At 36.7% G+C, this 16278-nt stretch overlaps 1 protein-coding gene across 4 annotated transcripts in view; it reads left to right on the top strand.

Annotated features, from left to right (window-relative positions):
• Nucleotides 1–16278, top strand: part of LOC131697577 (protein ELYS-like) — a 38264-nt gene that overhangs the window by 12866 nt on the left and 9120 nt on the right. For 3 of the 4 annotated variants that reach the window (XR_009307391.1, XM_058987486.1, XM_058987485.1), the window contains 16 exons: nucleotides 426–560; nucleotides 1229–1333; nucleotides 1487–1568; nucleotides 2080–2203; nucleotides 2546–2602; nucleotides 3037–3180; nucleotides 4088–4278; nucleotides 4785–4926; nucleotides 5171–5282; nucleotides 5620–5755; nucleotides 6206–6398; nucleotides 8506–8815; nucleotides 9386–9503; nucleotides 9982–10097; nucleotides 10401–10579; nucleotides 10949–11522. Coding sequence is in view for 3 of the 4 variants with exons in the window: in XM_058987486.1 (XP_058843469.1) it covers nucleotides 426–560; nucleotides 1229–1333; nucleotides 1487–1568; nucleotides 2080–2203; nucleotides 2546–2602; nucleotides 3037–3180; nucleotides 4088–4278; nucleotides 4785–4926; nucleotides 5171–5282; nucleotides 5620–5755; nucleotides 6206–6398; nucleotides 8506–8815; nucleotides 9386–9503; nucleotides 9982–10097; nucleotides 10401–10579; nucleotides 10949–11522 (2718 nt within the window). In the remaining variant the exon portion in view is untranslated. The remainder of the gene's footprint in view (nucleotides 1–425; nucleotides 561–1228; nucleotides 1334–1486; nucleotides 1569–2079; nucleotides 2204–2545; nucleotides 2603–3036; nucleotides 3181–4087; nucleotides 4279–4784; nucleotides 4927–5170; nucleotides 5283–5619; nucleotides 5756–6205; nucleotides 6399–8505; nucleotides 8816–9385; nucleotides 9504–9981; nucleotides 10098–10400; nucleotides 10580–10948; nucleotides 11523–16278) is intronic. The other variant, XM_058987487.1, reaches the window with a different exon arrangement.

The following is a 16278-nucleotide window of genomic DNA, read 5'->3' as shown; positions in this document are numbered from 1 at the left end:
GTTTTCAGAATATTTAATGTATCACCTGTTTAATATCCTTGTATGGTGATCGGTATGCTTCTTTCTCTATTACTGTTCAATATTGTTATTTATCAAGTTTACAGTCATTTTTCAACCTACTTCTATAAAAGACCAAAAGCAATATTTCTGAATATAAGTAGTTTTAGAAATGACCACTAGGCATCTGCAACTGTAATTTCTTCCCTGGTCTACAACTGTGATTGTGGTAAAACGTTCCCTTAAGCTATTCATAGTTAAAAGTTTGACTCATTTCTGTAGACCATTAATATTTTCTCTAGGCAGTTTTGTGTTCAGCTACTACTACTACACATTGGCTATAGTAGAGTAACATAATCCAAGCAGCGGTTTAACACTTTGCATTGTAAGAGGTGAAGGACAATCTCACATATACCTGCTTGTTTCAGGCTTTAATTCCTGCCAAGGACACTGGATGTACATGGATGAAAAGTCCTTGGATCTCATGGGTCACGTTCTACAGGTTCTGAGAAACATTGTGATAATAATTGGGGTACTGAGGCATCAACCACAGTGCCAACAAGGTAAAGTAATAAAACACAAATTCCAGCAATATTTAAAAGAGAAGCTTAATGTCCTCCCAGAATAAGCAATCTCTGACCAGAGTCTGTCGCATTGACTTTTGTCCAGCTCTCTGCTCAATGAGAAGTAGGCGATTATTGACATCTTTGTCCAGTCGGCTAAATACATTTTCTGTGTAATCTAAAAAAAAAATAGCTAACTGATCCCCTAACCACATCCAAGGATCCAAATAAATCAGCAGCAACAACTTGGTTTGGAAGCCCCACCATTCTCTGTGTAAAAAAGCACCTCCTACCCTGTGTCCTGAACCTTCACCTAACTTCCAATTTTGTCTTCTTGTCCTGATTTTAAAATATGTTTTCCTTCTCTTTATCTGAATAGATTCAGTTCAGTTCCCATCCTTATACAGTAATAGCCAGCCTACAGTCACTCATTACTTTTTATACTGGAGTTGAGTCGAACTGCCTTTCAATAAACTCTCCTCAAGGCTGCGATTTATTTTTAGTCATTTTGAAGCTTCCCCTTTACCTTTGTATATTTTATGTGTGTTTATACACAAAATCATAGATAAGGGAAGCATTGATTGCAGCAAAAACAATGTAGTCCTGATCTTTTAAATATAGTTCATATTTAATTGTGGTTGACATGTTCCCCTTGGCTTCAATTTTAGATCAAGTGCATTTGGACCAGGAATATAGAGTGATTAAACAACATATACTGTTTGCACATGTGGTACACTGGTGCTACCTCACTGGCCTTCTTCCAGAATCATCTGGTAATTATCCTGGTTTCTTTTTGTTGTTATGCTGATATTGTTATACAGATAGTTAGGTAACATAAAAGACATTGAGTGACCCCATTGTTGTATGGTTGGGTCACTGCAGGCAAATCGAGTGTTTAAATACAATTGTGAGTTGTTTATTTTCAGACCTATGTGAAACCGCTAGAATATCTCAGCTGTGGAGTGAGATGCAGCAATCTTACACTGAGGATCAACAGAAGTTGCCATGGTAGCTAAGTCATTATTATTTTTTTGGTTTGTGCATAATGTACATCTATGTCTGTTCCAATTCTAAGGAGGTGAATTGGTATAACTTTATTTTATACCAGAAACAGAAATGCTTTTAAAATCTCAAACAGTGCCAGATTTAAATCTGCACCATAAAACCAGTCTGTAAAACTCAATCTCATTTCAATATCAAACTGAGGTTGCTGCCAGTTCCATCTGCAGTTCACAATCAAATCTGCAACCAAAATTTAGAATAACTGGGGCTGCCAAAGTTCAAGTTGAAATCGATTAAATCTGAATCTGCTGCTTATGGAAATTAACAAGTCTGATTTCAAATCTCTTTCAAGTCAATACCAGTGGCAGATAGGAACAAGGCAATGTTTTTTAAAAGGTACCTAAAGCTAGAATTCTTGCAGTGGTTTGACCAACATCCTTTTATTTCAAAAGCCTAGTGCACGTTGTATTTTATATATTTTCAGTTATTTATGGCTAATGCTCAATCACATATTTAGGAACAATTGGAAAGATACTGGTTTGCTGATCCATGGTATTGTGTCTCATATCAACGGGCAGTATGGCAACATCTGGAGTCAACATGACAGGCAATATGACTGGTATCCACCTCCAAGCTTTCAGGTACAACTGTACAACAGTATCTGCTCCTCTCAATGCAAATTACAGGTATCATAATAAAGGAGGCTCTTAAATTCGGTCCTGTTCAGGTTTTTACTTTGTGCACACCCTACTGTAAAATTGACTTGTCTGGTGATGATCAGCATTTCTGGCTGCTTTTTCTGTCAGCATATGAATCAAAACCCCATAAATCCTGGTTCTTGCAGAACATAAACAGAAAGCTAAATACATAAAAACAAGCAAGACCATTTCACATGCTGTACAATATTGATATTGATAAAAAAAAGATGGTTGTCTAAAAGAACACAATATCTTCATAGATGTTTTCTACTGTTTTATTCACAGGCTGTCTTGAAGCTATTCCTGATTCCCCGTGTAGACACGGTTTTAGTTAAATCTCTTGTATCCTTTTTATTGAAAACAAGGAGTGCTCACCTTCAAACCTGAGCTCATAACCTGAGCTCAAACCTGAACTGTTGCATCCTGGCTAGAGGCTGCTAGGTCTGGTTATTTGTTACCAAGACGCAGCAGCAACTTTTTATCTCCAGTGTTGTCTTTGAAAAATACGTTGAAGTATATTGAAGTATAAATACGAGCAAAGACTTTCAACAGAAAAAAGGGGGACAGGTGATAATATTGCTTGTGCTAATAAGAGGTAGGAAATACATATTAAACCATGGATAACACTCTGATAAACTGCTATAATGTCTTTTATGTTAAGGCAACTTTGAAGTGCGAAAGGAGTGAATGGAAGTCAGAAGCACTTAAAAGCTGTAAAGCTAATGGGATTTATGGCTAGTGTCGCAAATGTTATATTCCTTACGAGCCTTTGACAGTTTCTTTATTTTCTGCTGGATTTAACACATTTTCTCCATCCTGAGAAAGAGATTTTGAAGTCATTTTCAGTAGCCTTTAATGTGCCACACAGCTTTTGTCAATGTATCAAAGGATTCTGGCTCTTGGATCACAAAAACACTACAGTAAGATTCCACTTTTAATATTTATGTCTTTACATATCTATAAAAGAAAATGTTGATGTAATTAACTTACCAACCAAAATTGCTAAAATTGTAACTGAGGGTTTGAAACGATAAGTTTGAAGGCAGCACAGCTGTAAAAATAATGCTCAGACTTATGAAAAAGGAAAATATACCGCTAATAATATTAAAATTAAAGTTTTTTTAAACCAACATTAAATAAGTCGTCCTTGTGTCCACCCCTCTGATGTTATGAGTTCTCCAGTTTGAAAACCACAATCCTGTTGCAATACATTACCTTCTGGTTCACCTTGTTCAACCCACCTACCAATCAGGAGAACATCATTCTTGTTGTTAAGCCAATTGCTTTCACTCATCAAACCTAATTAACAGACGTTACCAAGCTATTGAACTTTGGAGGTGAGGACCAGTCTGGACAGTTTTTGCCTGAGCCTCACCAGTAGGGGTCACAAAGCAAAGTGAGGTGAACAATTCTCATATTATTTTCCTCTCTATACCAGGGGAAGCACAAAAGCTAATACAGCACTTCCTGCGGTCTCCCAGCCCAGATCGGCGACTAACTCTAGACTCCAACAGTACTGTTATTAGCCGAGGATCCCTAACTGTTATGTTTGTAATCAAAACCCCACATGCAGAAAACAACCCTCATCACTTCCCTAACATTAACAGAATGTTTCATAAGAACATAAGAACATAAGAAAGTTTACAAACGAGAGAAGGCCATTCGGCCCATCTTGCTCGTTTGGTTGTTAGTAGCTGATTGATCCCAGAATCTCATCAAGCAGCTTCTTGAAGGATCCCAGGGTGTCAGCTTCAACAACATTACTGGGGAGTTGGTTCCACAATTCTCTGTGTAAAAAAGTGCCTCCTATTTTCATGAATGATGCAGGTTGCAGTGGATGTGCTTCTGCACCCAGGGACCATGAGACCCTGGCTGTCTTGGCAGCATACCTGGATTATCAAAGCTTTGCTTAGGGATGGAGATCCTTGGGCTGCACTTCAATACATCAATTGGAACAAACCAGCCATTGAGAAACCAGAGGACCTCAAATTATATATAACTGTATTTCTCCACAACAGGTAAATTAATTGCCAGATTCTGCTTAACCAGTGGTGTATAATACTAGAAGCACAACTAAGAGTGTTAGAGCATAGTAAAATCATACAGTACGGTAGAACACAAGCATGCATGGGAAATCCCGTGTAAGAACCTTTAGCACAGACATGCTCTATTACTCTACTTTGATATTCTGCTGCTGTTTTCTTTACTGTTACTTTAATAGTTTTTTGTCATAATAATATCTTATTTGTTTTTAATTGGTCATTTATGTCAGCCAGTTATCAAAAGAAAATGTGTATACTGTACATATATAGTAAAATGTATAATATAGTGTTCCAAAAACACCTGGTGTCGACTCAAAACAACAACGTTCCCCTAAAAAGTAAGTGATGTTTCACGCACTTGTGAAAATAGCTCTACAAAGTTCAAGCCCTCATATTATAAAATGATTTATTTATAATTAGCTTACAAAGAACTGCATTCCTTACCTTATTGTACATTCTTGCATTGGTTCACCTTGCTTTAGATGTGTGACAGAAGCTTGGAAACTACTGATACAAGAATCAAGCGAAGAGTTGAGAGACGGCCTAGTCCAGCTCTTCCTTCAAAGCTGTGTTGAGTTGGGACTCTTAAAGGAGCTGCTGGCTTTCACCCTAACACTGGACCAGGTTTTTATGGTTTTTAAGGTTTTTTTTTTAATCTTGTTTAATGATCACATGTCCCTACATTCTCTCTAAATTAATAGAATAAAAATAAATACAAGTAAAGCCACCATTTTATATTCACTGTTAAAAATGCCTCATATAGAAATGTTTTTAAAAAGTTTTACCTGGGGACTTGTCCATTTTACTGCAATTTTAACAGTGTAATTATACCTGAATAAAAAACCTTTTTAAATGTCCATATTTTAAGGAAACGAAGCAGCAATATGCAGTAGAAATTACCAGAATGAAAGAAATGTGTACTGTCACTCAAGAAACGCCTTCTCCAGAAATCTGTATTCAGAAGCTACTGTGCCCCAGAGGTAAGCCTTAGAATTATTATTTGGAGGTCAATTATTTCCTTGAAATGAAAAGAAACCATCAGATGCCCCAATCACACCTGCAAATACACTGTCTATGCAAACAAAGTGACTTTCTCATTATTAGGATTAGTACTCTCTCTGTCTCACCCATCTGCCTGCGTGTCCTACTTACATTTTATCCAATTTTCATTAAACTACACATTTCCCTTTCTTATTCTGTACTATTCTGTATGTACTGCTGGTAAACATCATTGTCATAAACGTTTTCGTCATACTGACAGCTCTAATTGTGAATCTACAGCCATTAATGACTAACATTGCATTTCTTTGCATCCAGGGTACAAACCAAAGCCTTTTTCTGCCTGTCTGTACAGTGCTAGTTCCAGTTCCAGGGAAGCACTTTCTCTTGAAGGATTTCTTTCTTTGCTAACTGAATCAGTGGTAGATCTACAGCAGACACCCTCTTGTAGCAGGTACCACTTATATGCTTTTATAATAACAGTACATTGATGAAAAAGCCAGCACCAGGTCATTTACTGGGTGATAATGGAACAGACCTGAAATAATGCAGTAAAGAGCAGTATCATGTGTTGCTATATATTTTAAGGTCCGTTATCAAACTGCATGAATGCATTTTTTAGAAAACGACTGTAGATCTGAATTAAACAGAAAGTACCTTTTTTGTGGTGCTCAACTACCACTGCATGCATAGACCCATTTGGTTACATTGGTATATTATTCTGAAAATGTACTGTATTATCAATATTTCATGATAAAAAAAAAGAGAAAAACGGAAATATTCTTAAAATAATTCATGAATCTGAATAGGTCCGATATCTGAATTTTGTCTGAAAATTAACTTGTTATTCAAATGACAAGCTTTCCTTATACTGGTACTTAAAATATATGCTATCTCCTTTCAGGCAGACAAGGAATGCAGTTTGGCCAGATCTTGTGGAAAGGCAAGAGGATGAAACCCAAATGCAGTGCCTGTCTCTCTCTACCCAAGCACTGAGACAAATCACTCCAAGTCCAACAGCGACAGACCTTAGCAGCAGGTTTAATTCAGAAACAAGTGAACAGGAGGAAGCTACTGATGAAACACACCCTACAGAGGTAAATAGAAACTGATACCCCATTCCTTAAGTAGTAAATAAACAAGGAACATATTTGAAGGCAAAGTAGCTTCATATGTTTTGTTAAGTCTGTGTTCAGGTGATATTCTAGTTCTAGTTTCCTGCCATAGACATATTTAATAAAGGCTAGATCAACAAAATTGTTAATAAGCAACAGCACCTTCTGGTTAAAAACAAACAAACAAACGAACAAAAAAAAACCACAATACTTTAGTAATTGCAATAACAATTGCATATATCATAAAAGATTATAATAAAGGTAAAAAAATAGTTAATTCTGAAGCTATTTACTATTTTAAATGGTTGTAGCAGACACAATAATTGAATTAATCTTACATTTAAAGCACTTGTATTTGTTATATATGTCTGAAATGTTATAGCAAACTCACATTTTTCTATTAAATGTACTATACTGGAAGAATTTTTTTTTCTGGTAGTCTTCCTTTGTACTTTATTTCTATCCAGCTGTTTTCTCTTTTTACTACCTGGAAGTAAAACAAGCTAAAATAGCTTTCAGGAGACACTTCAACACATATTGTTATCAGTGAATAGTGGGCAACGGATAGTAGTAAATCCTACACTGTTTATACCTGCTCCAAGCATATTTATTGTATTGATAAATCAATGTGTTGTATTGTAATTATAGCCCTGTGCTAATACAGAAAGAAGCTTTGTACAGTAACGACTTTGTACAGTAACTCACACATGCACCATCTTGACACTAATTTCCTGGACAGGAATTTCTCTAACGCAATTCAGGGATCAATCCGAAGCTCTATCGATCCATGTGTCTGATGAAATGTATTAAACAAAGGTGACATTTTCAAAGAGGATTTGCTGACTAAATCGTTGCTAATAAACCTCTTAAAACGCTATTTACATTTCTTGCACATTCACCTAAACACCACTTAGCATAGCAAAACAGAACAAACATTGAAGGTAATATACAAATGCAGATATACTTATGAAAATTATAAAGGTGTATAAATGTACTCAGAATCCTGGCTGCTACCACTTATTTCTTCTGGTTCTCTTTAGTGCCAGTGTTACAGTAGGGTGTTGTGTTTCCTTGTCCTTGCCGGATGTGCCTTCCCTGTTCACCAAGGGAGATGCATTTGTGTGCCCAGGTCTGCTGCCTCTTCCCTTGTCACTCTTGATGGTGCATTCCCCTCTGTGATACGGTGTTGTACAGTGTTTGTATCTGGGTCTGGTTCCTGCTGGGAGGTTTGCAGCTCTTGGACTGCTTCTGTAGGGTTGGTTCTTCCTTTCTTTCTTCCTCTGCATACTTGTACATAGTGGCTGTCTGCCAGTGGTGTGGAGACCCCTCTCTGAGGCATACATACCTCTTGTATGGTTGCCAAATGTTTGACCTCCGCTAGGTTGGCAAGTTGTTCCTCCAAAGCAGTGACCTGACTCATGAGCTCCTGAGGTGTAAAATATAATAACATTTGGTGCATGTGGATTCTCCTTTCGAGGGCTCGTTCAGGTTGATCCATATTTTGCAAGCTATGCATTTCACCAGTATTGGTTCCAATTATTATAATAAAAACAAATTGCAAGTTGTGTTTCTGTGGTGATTCCCTTTGATGGAGTCCCCCAGATTGATTCAATTTAATCTTACTGCCCTTCAGTCGTAGTGACCGCCAGTCATCATATCATATAACAATCATATACAAATTGTAACAGATAGGTAATTACAGTGCAGTAAACATACCTGTGTTTTAGAAATTGAGCTCTGTGAAAGAATATGAGCTGCTTAGCCAATTAGGAACACTTCTTTTCTTTGTCTCATTCTAAAAATGTTTTATCAGTTAGAAATGGAAACTGAACATTATGGTCTGGAGTGTATTTCAGTGAGAATTGTCACCATAAACCCACCATTGCACCTTCCTTAATGACGTTTGCTCTTAGCTTGTAATATCTCCTTAGTACTTTCCAGGAGACCGGCTGATATTTCATGATTATTCTTGAAAACTCCATGGACATTCATAACTGAAAGAACATGTGCACGAAGTAGATCATGACATTTTAATTGTTCTATTGTTCACATTAGGGAGCTTGCTAAGTTCATGCTTTTTCTTTTGCAGAAAGAACAGGATAAGGGGCCTAACTGCATAACACCTTCCATTTCCAAAGAAAGCCCTGAAGTAAGCAATGGAGTTTGCAGCTTGCAGGTTTCTTTGGAGAGCTCTGACTCAGTGCTGGACAGTGACTCCATCTTCACGAGTGAGTGTATACCTGAAATTGAACCAGGTGATGATCTGGAGAGTGTGAATGAAATAGCAGAAGATGACCAGAAGCTCTTGGGATGCCCTGACCTGCTTTTAACCATTGACTGCACTACAAGTTCAAGTGTCTTGAACAGCCTCGATAAGGACACCCAACAAGAAATGATCTGTAAGTAAGCATGGAAAGATACAGCAGGAAACTGCTTAAAGAGTAATGATGCTCACTGTCATTCTGAATTGTGATATTTGCAACTACTCAAATACATTACTGTGTTTAAAGAAAAAAAATATATAATGTCTATGTTAGGTGCTTTAAAGCTGATCTAGTTGACCTTACAGGTTTCAGTGTCAGGCAACTAGAACTCATAGTCAAAGCGCCTTAACCCAGTATTTGAATAATTGCAATAAGAATGAAAGCAAACATCTAAAAAGGTTAAGGGGGCTATTAGTTGGGGATTTTATATGAATATGTATGAACTCTGTATACTGCTGCACAGTAGCAGTTTAAAAGAAGTTCACAAAAACAGGAAGCTCAATACAAAGGGTTATGTTTTTTTCAGAAATATATTGTCTATACGTGCATGCAGTCCTGGTCTCATACAGATGAATACATCAACAATAAATACAGTATACAATCAATTCACGCCATTCTAATACACCAGAAGCTGTTTCACTATCGTAACCTTGGAAAAGCATCATTTGTGACATTTCATTATTATTTTTGAATGTATTTTACTAGGGAGTGCTCTTGAGGAGATGGACTCTGAGCAGACTTGCACAATAGTCTGCAATCAGCTGGCAACAGGAGGGGGAGCTACAGACTTGGCTATGGATATGACTCAGGAAGATGGGGAAAGGTAAGACTGAGATTGGATTTTATGCACAGCCCCAAATTGCATTCTCCTGAGAGGAGCTGTGCCCCATATGATATGAAAAAAAAAAAACATTTTAGAAAGCTTTAACACATTATTTAGCTTTGGAGAATACAAAAACACCAAAAAGGTGTAAGTGGCCAGAAAGCTTCCAAGAGATTTCAAAATCTAACATGAAATACTGTACTAATGTTATGGCTTCTGGTAGTTTTGCAATATAATTTTCTAATTTCTTTGATTAAATGATGTTAAATAAAATATTGAAATTATGTTCATATAGTTTTTTTTTGTAATTATTATTTCTCAATCCTAAAATTCTAGATGATGCAAAACATGTGGCCATAGCTGTACGTTGCACACTCTTATAAGCTTTATTTTAACAATATATTTATCTTGAGACCTCTTGTCATGTCTCATACATAGATATATGACCGTCACAAGCACTGGCGTGTTTCTTTTCTAGGTGGTTGAACGTAATGAACTTGCATCCTCAGTTTTATAGCAATGAAGATAACCAGAGAACATTTCTTACCTGCGATAGCCCAGTGGATAATGACATCTTTCTTTCATCAGCAAAAGGTATTTACATGCAAAGTATACCTTTTATATTTGGAAAGTACTTTAAAATTACACTGATTTAAAGGTGGAACAGACCCTTAGCTACTTGGTAAGTGAATTCCTAGTCATTCACCAATGTGTTAATGCATTGTGGAATCTTTCGAAGTGTAAATTAAAACATAAAGAGTACATGGTTTAAAATGCCATAGTCTCACAGTGAAGTAGTGGTAGTAATGCTAATGCTAATGCTAATGCTAATAATACACATTGATGTACACACAGTTAATAAGTTCAAATGTTGTGTGTTCTTCTTAATATCTGAAGTGCAAATGGATTACAAGTCTGCACATGGAGGGAATACGAGAGTGATTGGGGAAGGGTCAGAGGACCCTATGGACACTGTTGCATTAGAGGAGAAAACTGAGAATGTTTCATTTTCCCAAGATACGCTTTCAAGCTGCAGCTGCTCTTCACAGTCATTTCTTGAGCTGGAGCCTCTGCAGGTAAACCAGGGAACATTGCTGTCCTCCAAGGAGCTGCAGACAGGTGGCAGCTGCTGGGGTGTATGCCATTCTGTGCACTGTTGCTATGCCATTTCCTTAAGTATACCTTTTTTTACACAGTAGTCATACTCAATTTAATACTACATCTGAAAAGATAACTTTTAAGTTTAATTAGACACATTTTTTTGGCTTATGTTATCGTACGGTTTTCATCCATAGAATGAACCACAACAATCCCTCTATAAATACATTTCCATTTTTTGTTGTTCAGTTCTCATGCCCTCTACATACATACTATATTTAAAATAATTTATATGGTTTGTTTGCTAAAAATGCTATCTTTTTTTTTTATTTCATTCTGCTAAATAGAGAGCAAAAGATTTCACAAGTCAAGAAGACATCACAGAGGGGCACAGGAAGGAGATCCCTGAAGTAGTTGACCAACCAGAAATCCTCACTTCCTGTGCGTTCACTGAAAACATGCTGAGGTACTTTTCAGATTGCCTGGAAAGGAAAAACCAGGAAGATAATAAAGATGAAAACATACCAGAATCAAAAGAAAGAGAAGGTCTTCTTTCATTAAGCGGTGAACATTTCCAAAAGGAAAAGGAGCCTAAACAGAAAGGCACAGCGTGGTACAAAACAACTTTTACATCACAGAATACTTCCCTCTGTATTCCTCCACACAAAACTGCTCAACTAAAGAACCCACAACTTGCAAAAGGAAACCCTCCCCGAGTACCTCAACACATTCCCTCCAAAGCAGTGACGGACAGGTCTCAAGGTGGAAAGCCACAGAAAAAAGAACCAATATGCTTCAAGACAACGTCAGGCAGACTGGGCCCCTGGAAGCTGGGAAGTTGGTGGAAACAAGCATTAGAAACTAGACGAGCATCAACGGGTCTCCTTCCAGATATTGAAATGGTTTCTAGTGCACCATACGGTAATAATATTTCACTCCACCCTTCCTGTCATCATGCTAGCTTCACTAACATTTGCAAGTAGATTATGTTGCGCTGTATGAATTTTACAAGTGCTTGCTTTTCAGATTTAAGGATTGTTCATTATAAACCAGGACCCTCGATTCCCTCCTCACTTATCCAGAATACATTTTTCTCTTGTTTTTTAAAGAGACATCTTGCTTGTGATTGTAGTGGATAGTATTAATGAAAGTGGTTGAAGTTAGCAAAATAATTCCATAAATCTTACCTGCCAGACATTCTCTATATAGTTTTCAAATGTGCAGTTTTGAAGAAACACATGTTATAGCAACCATGCATTTTATTTAAAAATATACATATATAGATCTGAAGCTTTTTTGTACTATCAGGTAGTCTTGCATTTCCTCTTCAAGAAATGCTTTCATGTCATTAACCATCCAGCCCCTATAGACTGACATGCTTTGGATCCAGTATCATGCTTTGACCCTGAGGTGAAATTACCTGTACACAAACTGAAAAGCAAACACAGTTTTCCTAATTTGTTACTTTATGGTACAACACTTATGGTACAACACAGATGTAAACAAACTAGAAAAGCAACAAGGTATGCTTTCTGATGAAGCCAGAAGGCTAGACAAGACCCAAATTGTTCCAAATTACACTACTAAGAAAATGACAAACTTGATCTAAGGAAAGTAATTCCGGATTTAATTTTAGGTTAAAACATACACATTTTGTCATAGATTGTACTTATTACATAAAAATAATGAACATTCATGCAGTTCATAGGGTATATTGTAGCATGCAGTTAAATATTCATGGAGACTGAGACTCTTCCATGAGAACTGTGTGTTGTTCAGTGCCATTCCGTTTCTGCGCAGGTATTACTGCTACACGTTTTCTTGGCACTTGCAAATGCCTGTTAGACACTTTAAAGTTATGTTGCTGAAGGCACAATTTGATATGAAGTGTTAATTATATTTAACAATTCAGTTACTATTGCATTAAATACTGTAGGTATGGTAGTCTATACATTGCATGTAACCTTATCAGAAACAATTTTAGTTAGTCCTTCCTTTATTCTTTTTTTTTTAAAAACATGTACAATCTTTATTCTTTTCCTAATTAAATCTAATTGCATTCCATGCCTGGGAACCATCAGAAAAGGTATCATTATTGAAATATCTCGTTTAAACAACATCTGTACTCATAGGCCTGAAGGAAACATTTTTCGCAATTATCCCAACATTTGTAAGGGTAAACAGCTTTGCAGGCAGTTGCTATAAAACAGATTAGAGTTTATGCCACAGGTATAGATCAGTATGCGAAACCTATTTCTGAAAAGGTTAAAGTCCTCAATGCAATGTTATATTATTGTTTCTGTTAATATTGAACATAGTGTTTTGTTATTGAAAACTAGGGCTGCACAAAATTAGAAAAATACAAATACCATATACAATCTGTTTTTATTGCTGGATGTGAAATGTGGCTAATATTTTTTATATTTAATTATTTATGTTTTTCAACTTCTATTAGACTCCTGGGTATTTTTAAATGAGCTCTTGCACCCATCATATTAATTTGGTCTTAAAGTAAAATTATGTTCATTTCCAGTGAGGTATATAGTTCACAGACAACAGTAAATTACCAATGAGTTTAATGAAGTGTTTTGACAGTAAAATGTTAGAGAGAGAGATAACTTGGCAATAAAGAACATTTCTCATCTTCCATTTTGAATCTAATTTACCCCATCACATAACAAAAGAAACCAGCATGAATATTCTTAAGGTATTCGCAAATAAAACATTTAGAAAACAATACTGTATAAAATATTGACCCATTAGGTCCTGTGTACAACAGAACTAATAAACCTTACCGACGTATCACAAGGGCTTAAGATGTATCTTCCTCATCTCTCACTAGATGGCATTATCAAGTACAATGGCTCCGTAAGAAGTTCTCAAATGTTTTTGCTCAAAGGCCTCTTTCAAAGGAGATTCAGTCTCCAACTGAACACTATGAAAATCACCCAAACACTGTACTGTGTAAACAATACAATGGGGTGGGGGAGATGTCTGTCACTACACAGTCACTAAATAGAATTTTCTGTAGATACCTGTGTTCTCAGACCCCAATTTGTGTATCAGTGCTCTAGAAAGTGAGTTCTCAGTATACTCATTTCTCACCCCTACTACCTGTAAAATTGAATTAAGCTGTTTTTATTTTCACTTTCAGTGTAAATGGGCCCTGACTGCCATATAACATCGGCTTGCTGTAATAGATCTCAGAGCAATTTAGGGACAATGAAATAATTCTTCCTTTCTGGGCAAGGCAAACTCAAACTACACCATTACATATTCCCCTTTAGAAGATGAATGGCCACCATTACCTCTGGAGACCATATCAACTTCTTGAGTCCATGCCCAAGCTGTCATTGCTGCAGAATGGGGGCCAGCTTGCCACTTGTGATAATGGGAATTAATGAGGATTACATACTCGTTTGGCATTATTACAAACTGTCGATGTACCACTATTGGTCCAAACTAATCAAGTTAATTAAATCCTAAATGCTGTAGATAACCAAGTTAAACTTAGCAGAGGGATGGACAAGAGCTGTGCAAAAAAAAAAAACAGATGGTAGGAGGCACCTTTTTTCCGTTTTTTTCCACTACCATCTCTGGAGACATTGCAAGACTGAGATCTTGTCCTTACATCCAGAACTGATTACTACAATGCTCTGCGTGCAGGTATTCCAGCTGATACAATATATTATGTATATAATAAGTTTTCACAAAAACAAAATCAGATCAGCAGATTTCCATCTTGGCCTCTCTTCATTGGCTGCCAGTGCATTACAGAATTCATTTTATGATTATTCACATGACCTAGAAGGGTTCAAATGCAATGGCACCACCCTAATTAAAGAATTTTTGCTGCCCTACAGCACTCTCCATGCCAGTTCTGTCGGTTGACTTTTAATTATCCTGTTTGGACGGTTATGATAGCAGTCACTAATACTTATATAGTGTGAGAACCTTGGATGAAAGTTGTGATATCAATGGAAACTTATTGTAATAAATGCTTAGTTTACCAGGAAAGGTTTTACAGACTAATTATTAGATTATTGTGGTCCTCAGTGGGTCACCTGGTAAAAACCTGCCACTAGGAGGCCAGGTGAAGACTTCCCAGTCTGGCTCTTACCTCCAGGTTACAGTAACCTCACCACAGCGAGTGATTGGGAATTGTGTTGCAGTGGTAAGTCAATAATTGAATTGTGCATCACAAATTGGGTACAAAAATGTATCAAAAAATGTATAATTAAAAAGATACTGCCCTATAGCTAGTGTGTGCAGGCAAGGGATGTGTCACAATGATCGAGATGGTCTCTTCTCATTCCCAACAACTCTTACAGTACGCTCTTATTCCGATTCAAGACCCAAGGCAGACATCAAACTTTCAACTATAGGGGTACAAATCAAAACATTAACGTTTGATGTCTTGGATTTAAAGAAAAAAGAACAGTGGAGTACAGGGTGTGTAGATCCAATTTGCATTTGTGTCAATGTACAGCAGGAATAATTCAGATAACTATCACCAGACCTTATGAGGAACTTTGAGCTTCTCTGTATTACAGAGTTGCCTTTCGAAGTCCATTACCCAGTTATGGACATATACTGCAGTTGGAAGTAGGAAAGGTCTGCGGTTTATAAAATGTGATACTTTTGAGTTCTCCATAATCTCTCAATCTAAGACTCAGTGGAGGTTTGAGGGGTTATACAGTTCATTGAATAACTGGCTATTAATGGCCTTAAAGAAACCAACACTTTTTTAATAGTTTGCTTATAACAAAATAAATAGATAGATAACTCTAAGGATATTTTTTTAAACCCAAACTGTACTGCTGGCCTTTTCTTCTTTATAATAACTCTCCCAGGAGGTAAGGTTCATTGTAGCTGCCAGTTTCATGTATATTGATGAAGTGTCTTATTAAGCAAGGCTGTATTAATATGGATGAAGCAACGTACTAGCCACTAGGAATGCTAATCACATTGGTTACTGGAAGCAATAATTGCATGGCGTTCATACAACTCTGTCTGCATTCCATAGCTAAGGTGGGCTCAATTACAGCCCATTGTGCAATAATGTGATGGAGCCGAAAGAGATGGTCATATAGCTGAATTTTGATGACATTATTGTACTTGAAAGTAGTTCATACTGATATGTTGAAGGGCATGGGAACAGTGATGCTTAAACCTCCCAAATGAAGTGGATATATGATTAGAGAGCTTACAAATAAATGGTAAAGACAACTTTACATGTCATTGTGAGGAACTGCTTTATCCATCTTGAATGTGTTATATTATATTTAGCGCTTCTGATTTTCAGTTTTAACTGATAAAAAAACGATACAACATCCCCGATACAAAAAAAAAGGAATCGGTGTATAGTCAATAAACACTGGAAAATACTAGAAAAACAGTGGAAATGGTTACTCAATTTACTTTGACCACCCCTTTCCCATTAAAAACAAACCAAAGAAAAACTACCTTTCCCAGTGCAGCTGGGCAATGTCTCTCCTTATTGACTATCATTGATTCGTTCTGAATACTTTAGTCCCACCCCAACTACTGAGTGGCGGCACATTCTTACATTTCTATTGGAGACTCTGCTTGCAAGATTTTAGATTAGATTATAATTAGGAATGGAGGTTTGTTCACAGGATTTAATGCTGTATTACAGTTAAGATACAGAGGATTT

Source organism: Acipenser ruthenus, chromosome 15, assembly GCF_902713425.1.
Source record: "Acipenser ruthenus chromosome 15, fAciRut3.2 maternal haplotype, whole genome shotgun sequence".
Lineage (NCBI taxonomy): Eukaryota > Metazoa > Chordata > Actinopteri > Acipenseriformes > Acipenseridae > Acipenser > Acipenser ruthenus.
This window is presented reverse-complemented; position numbering and strand designations above follow the sequence as displayed.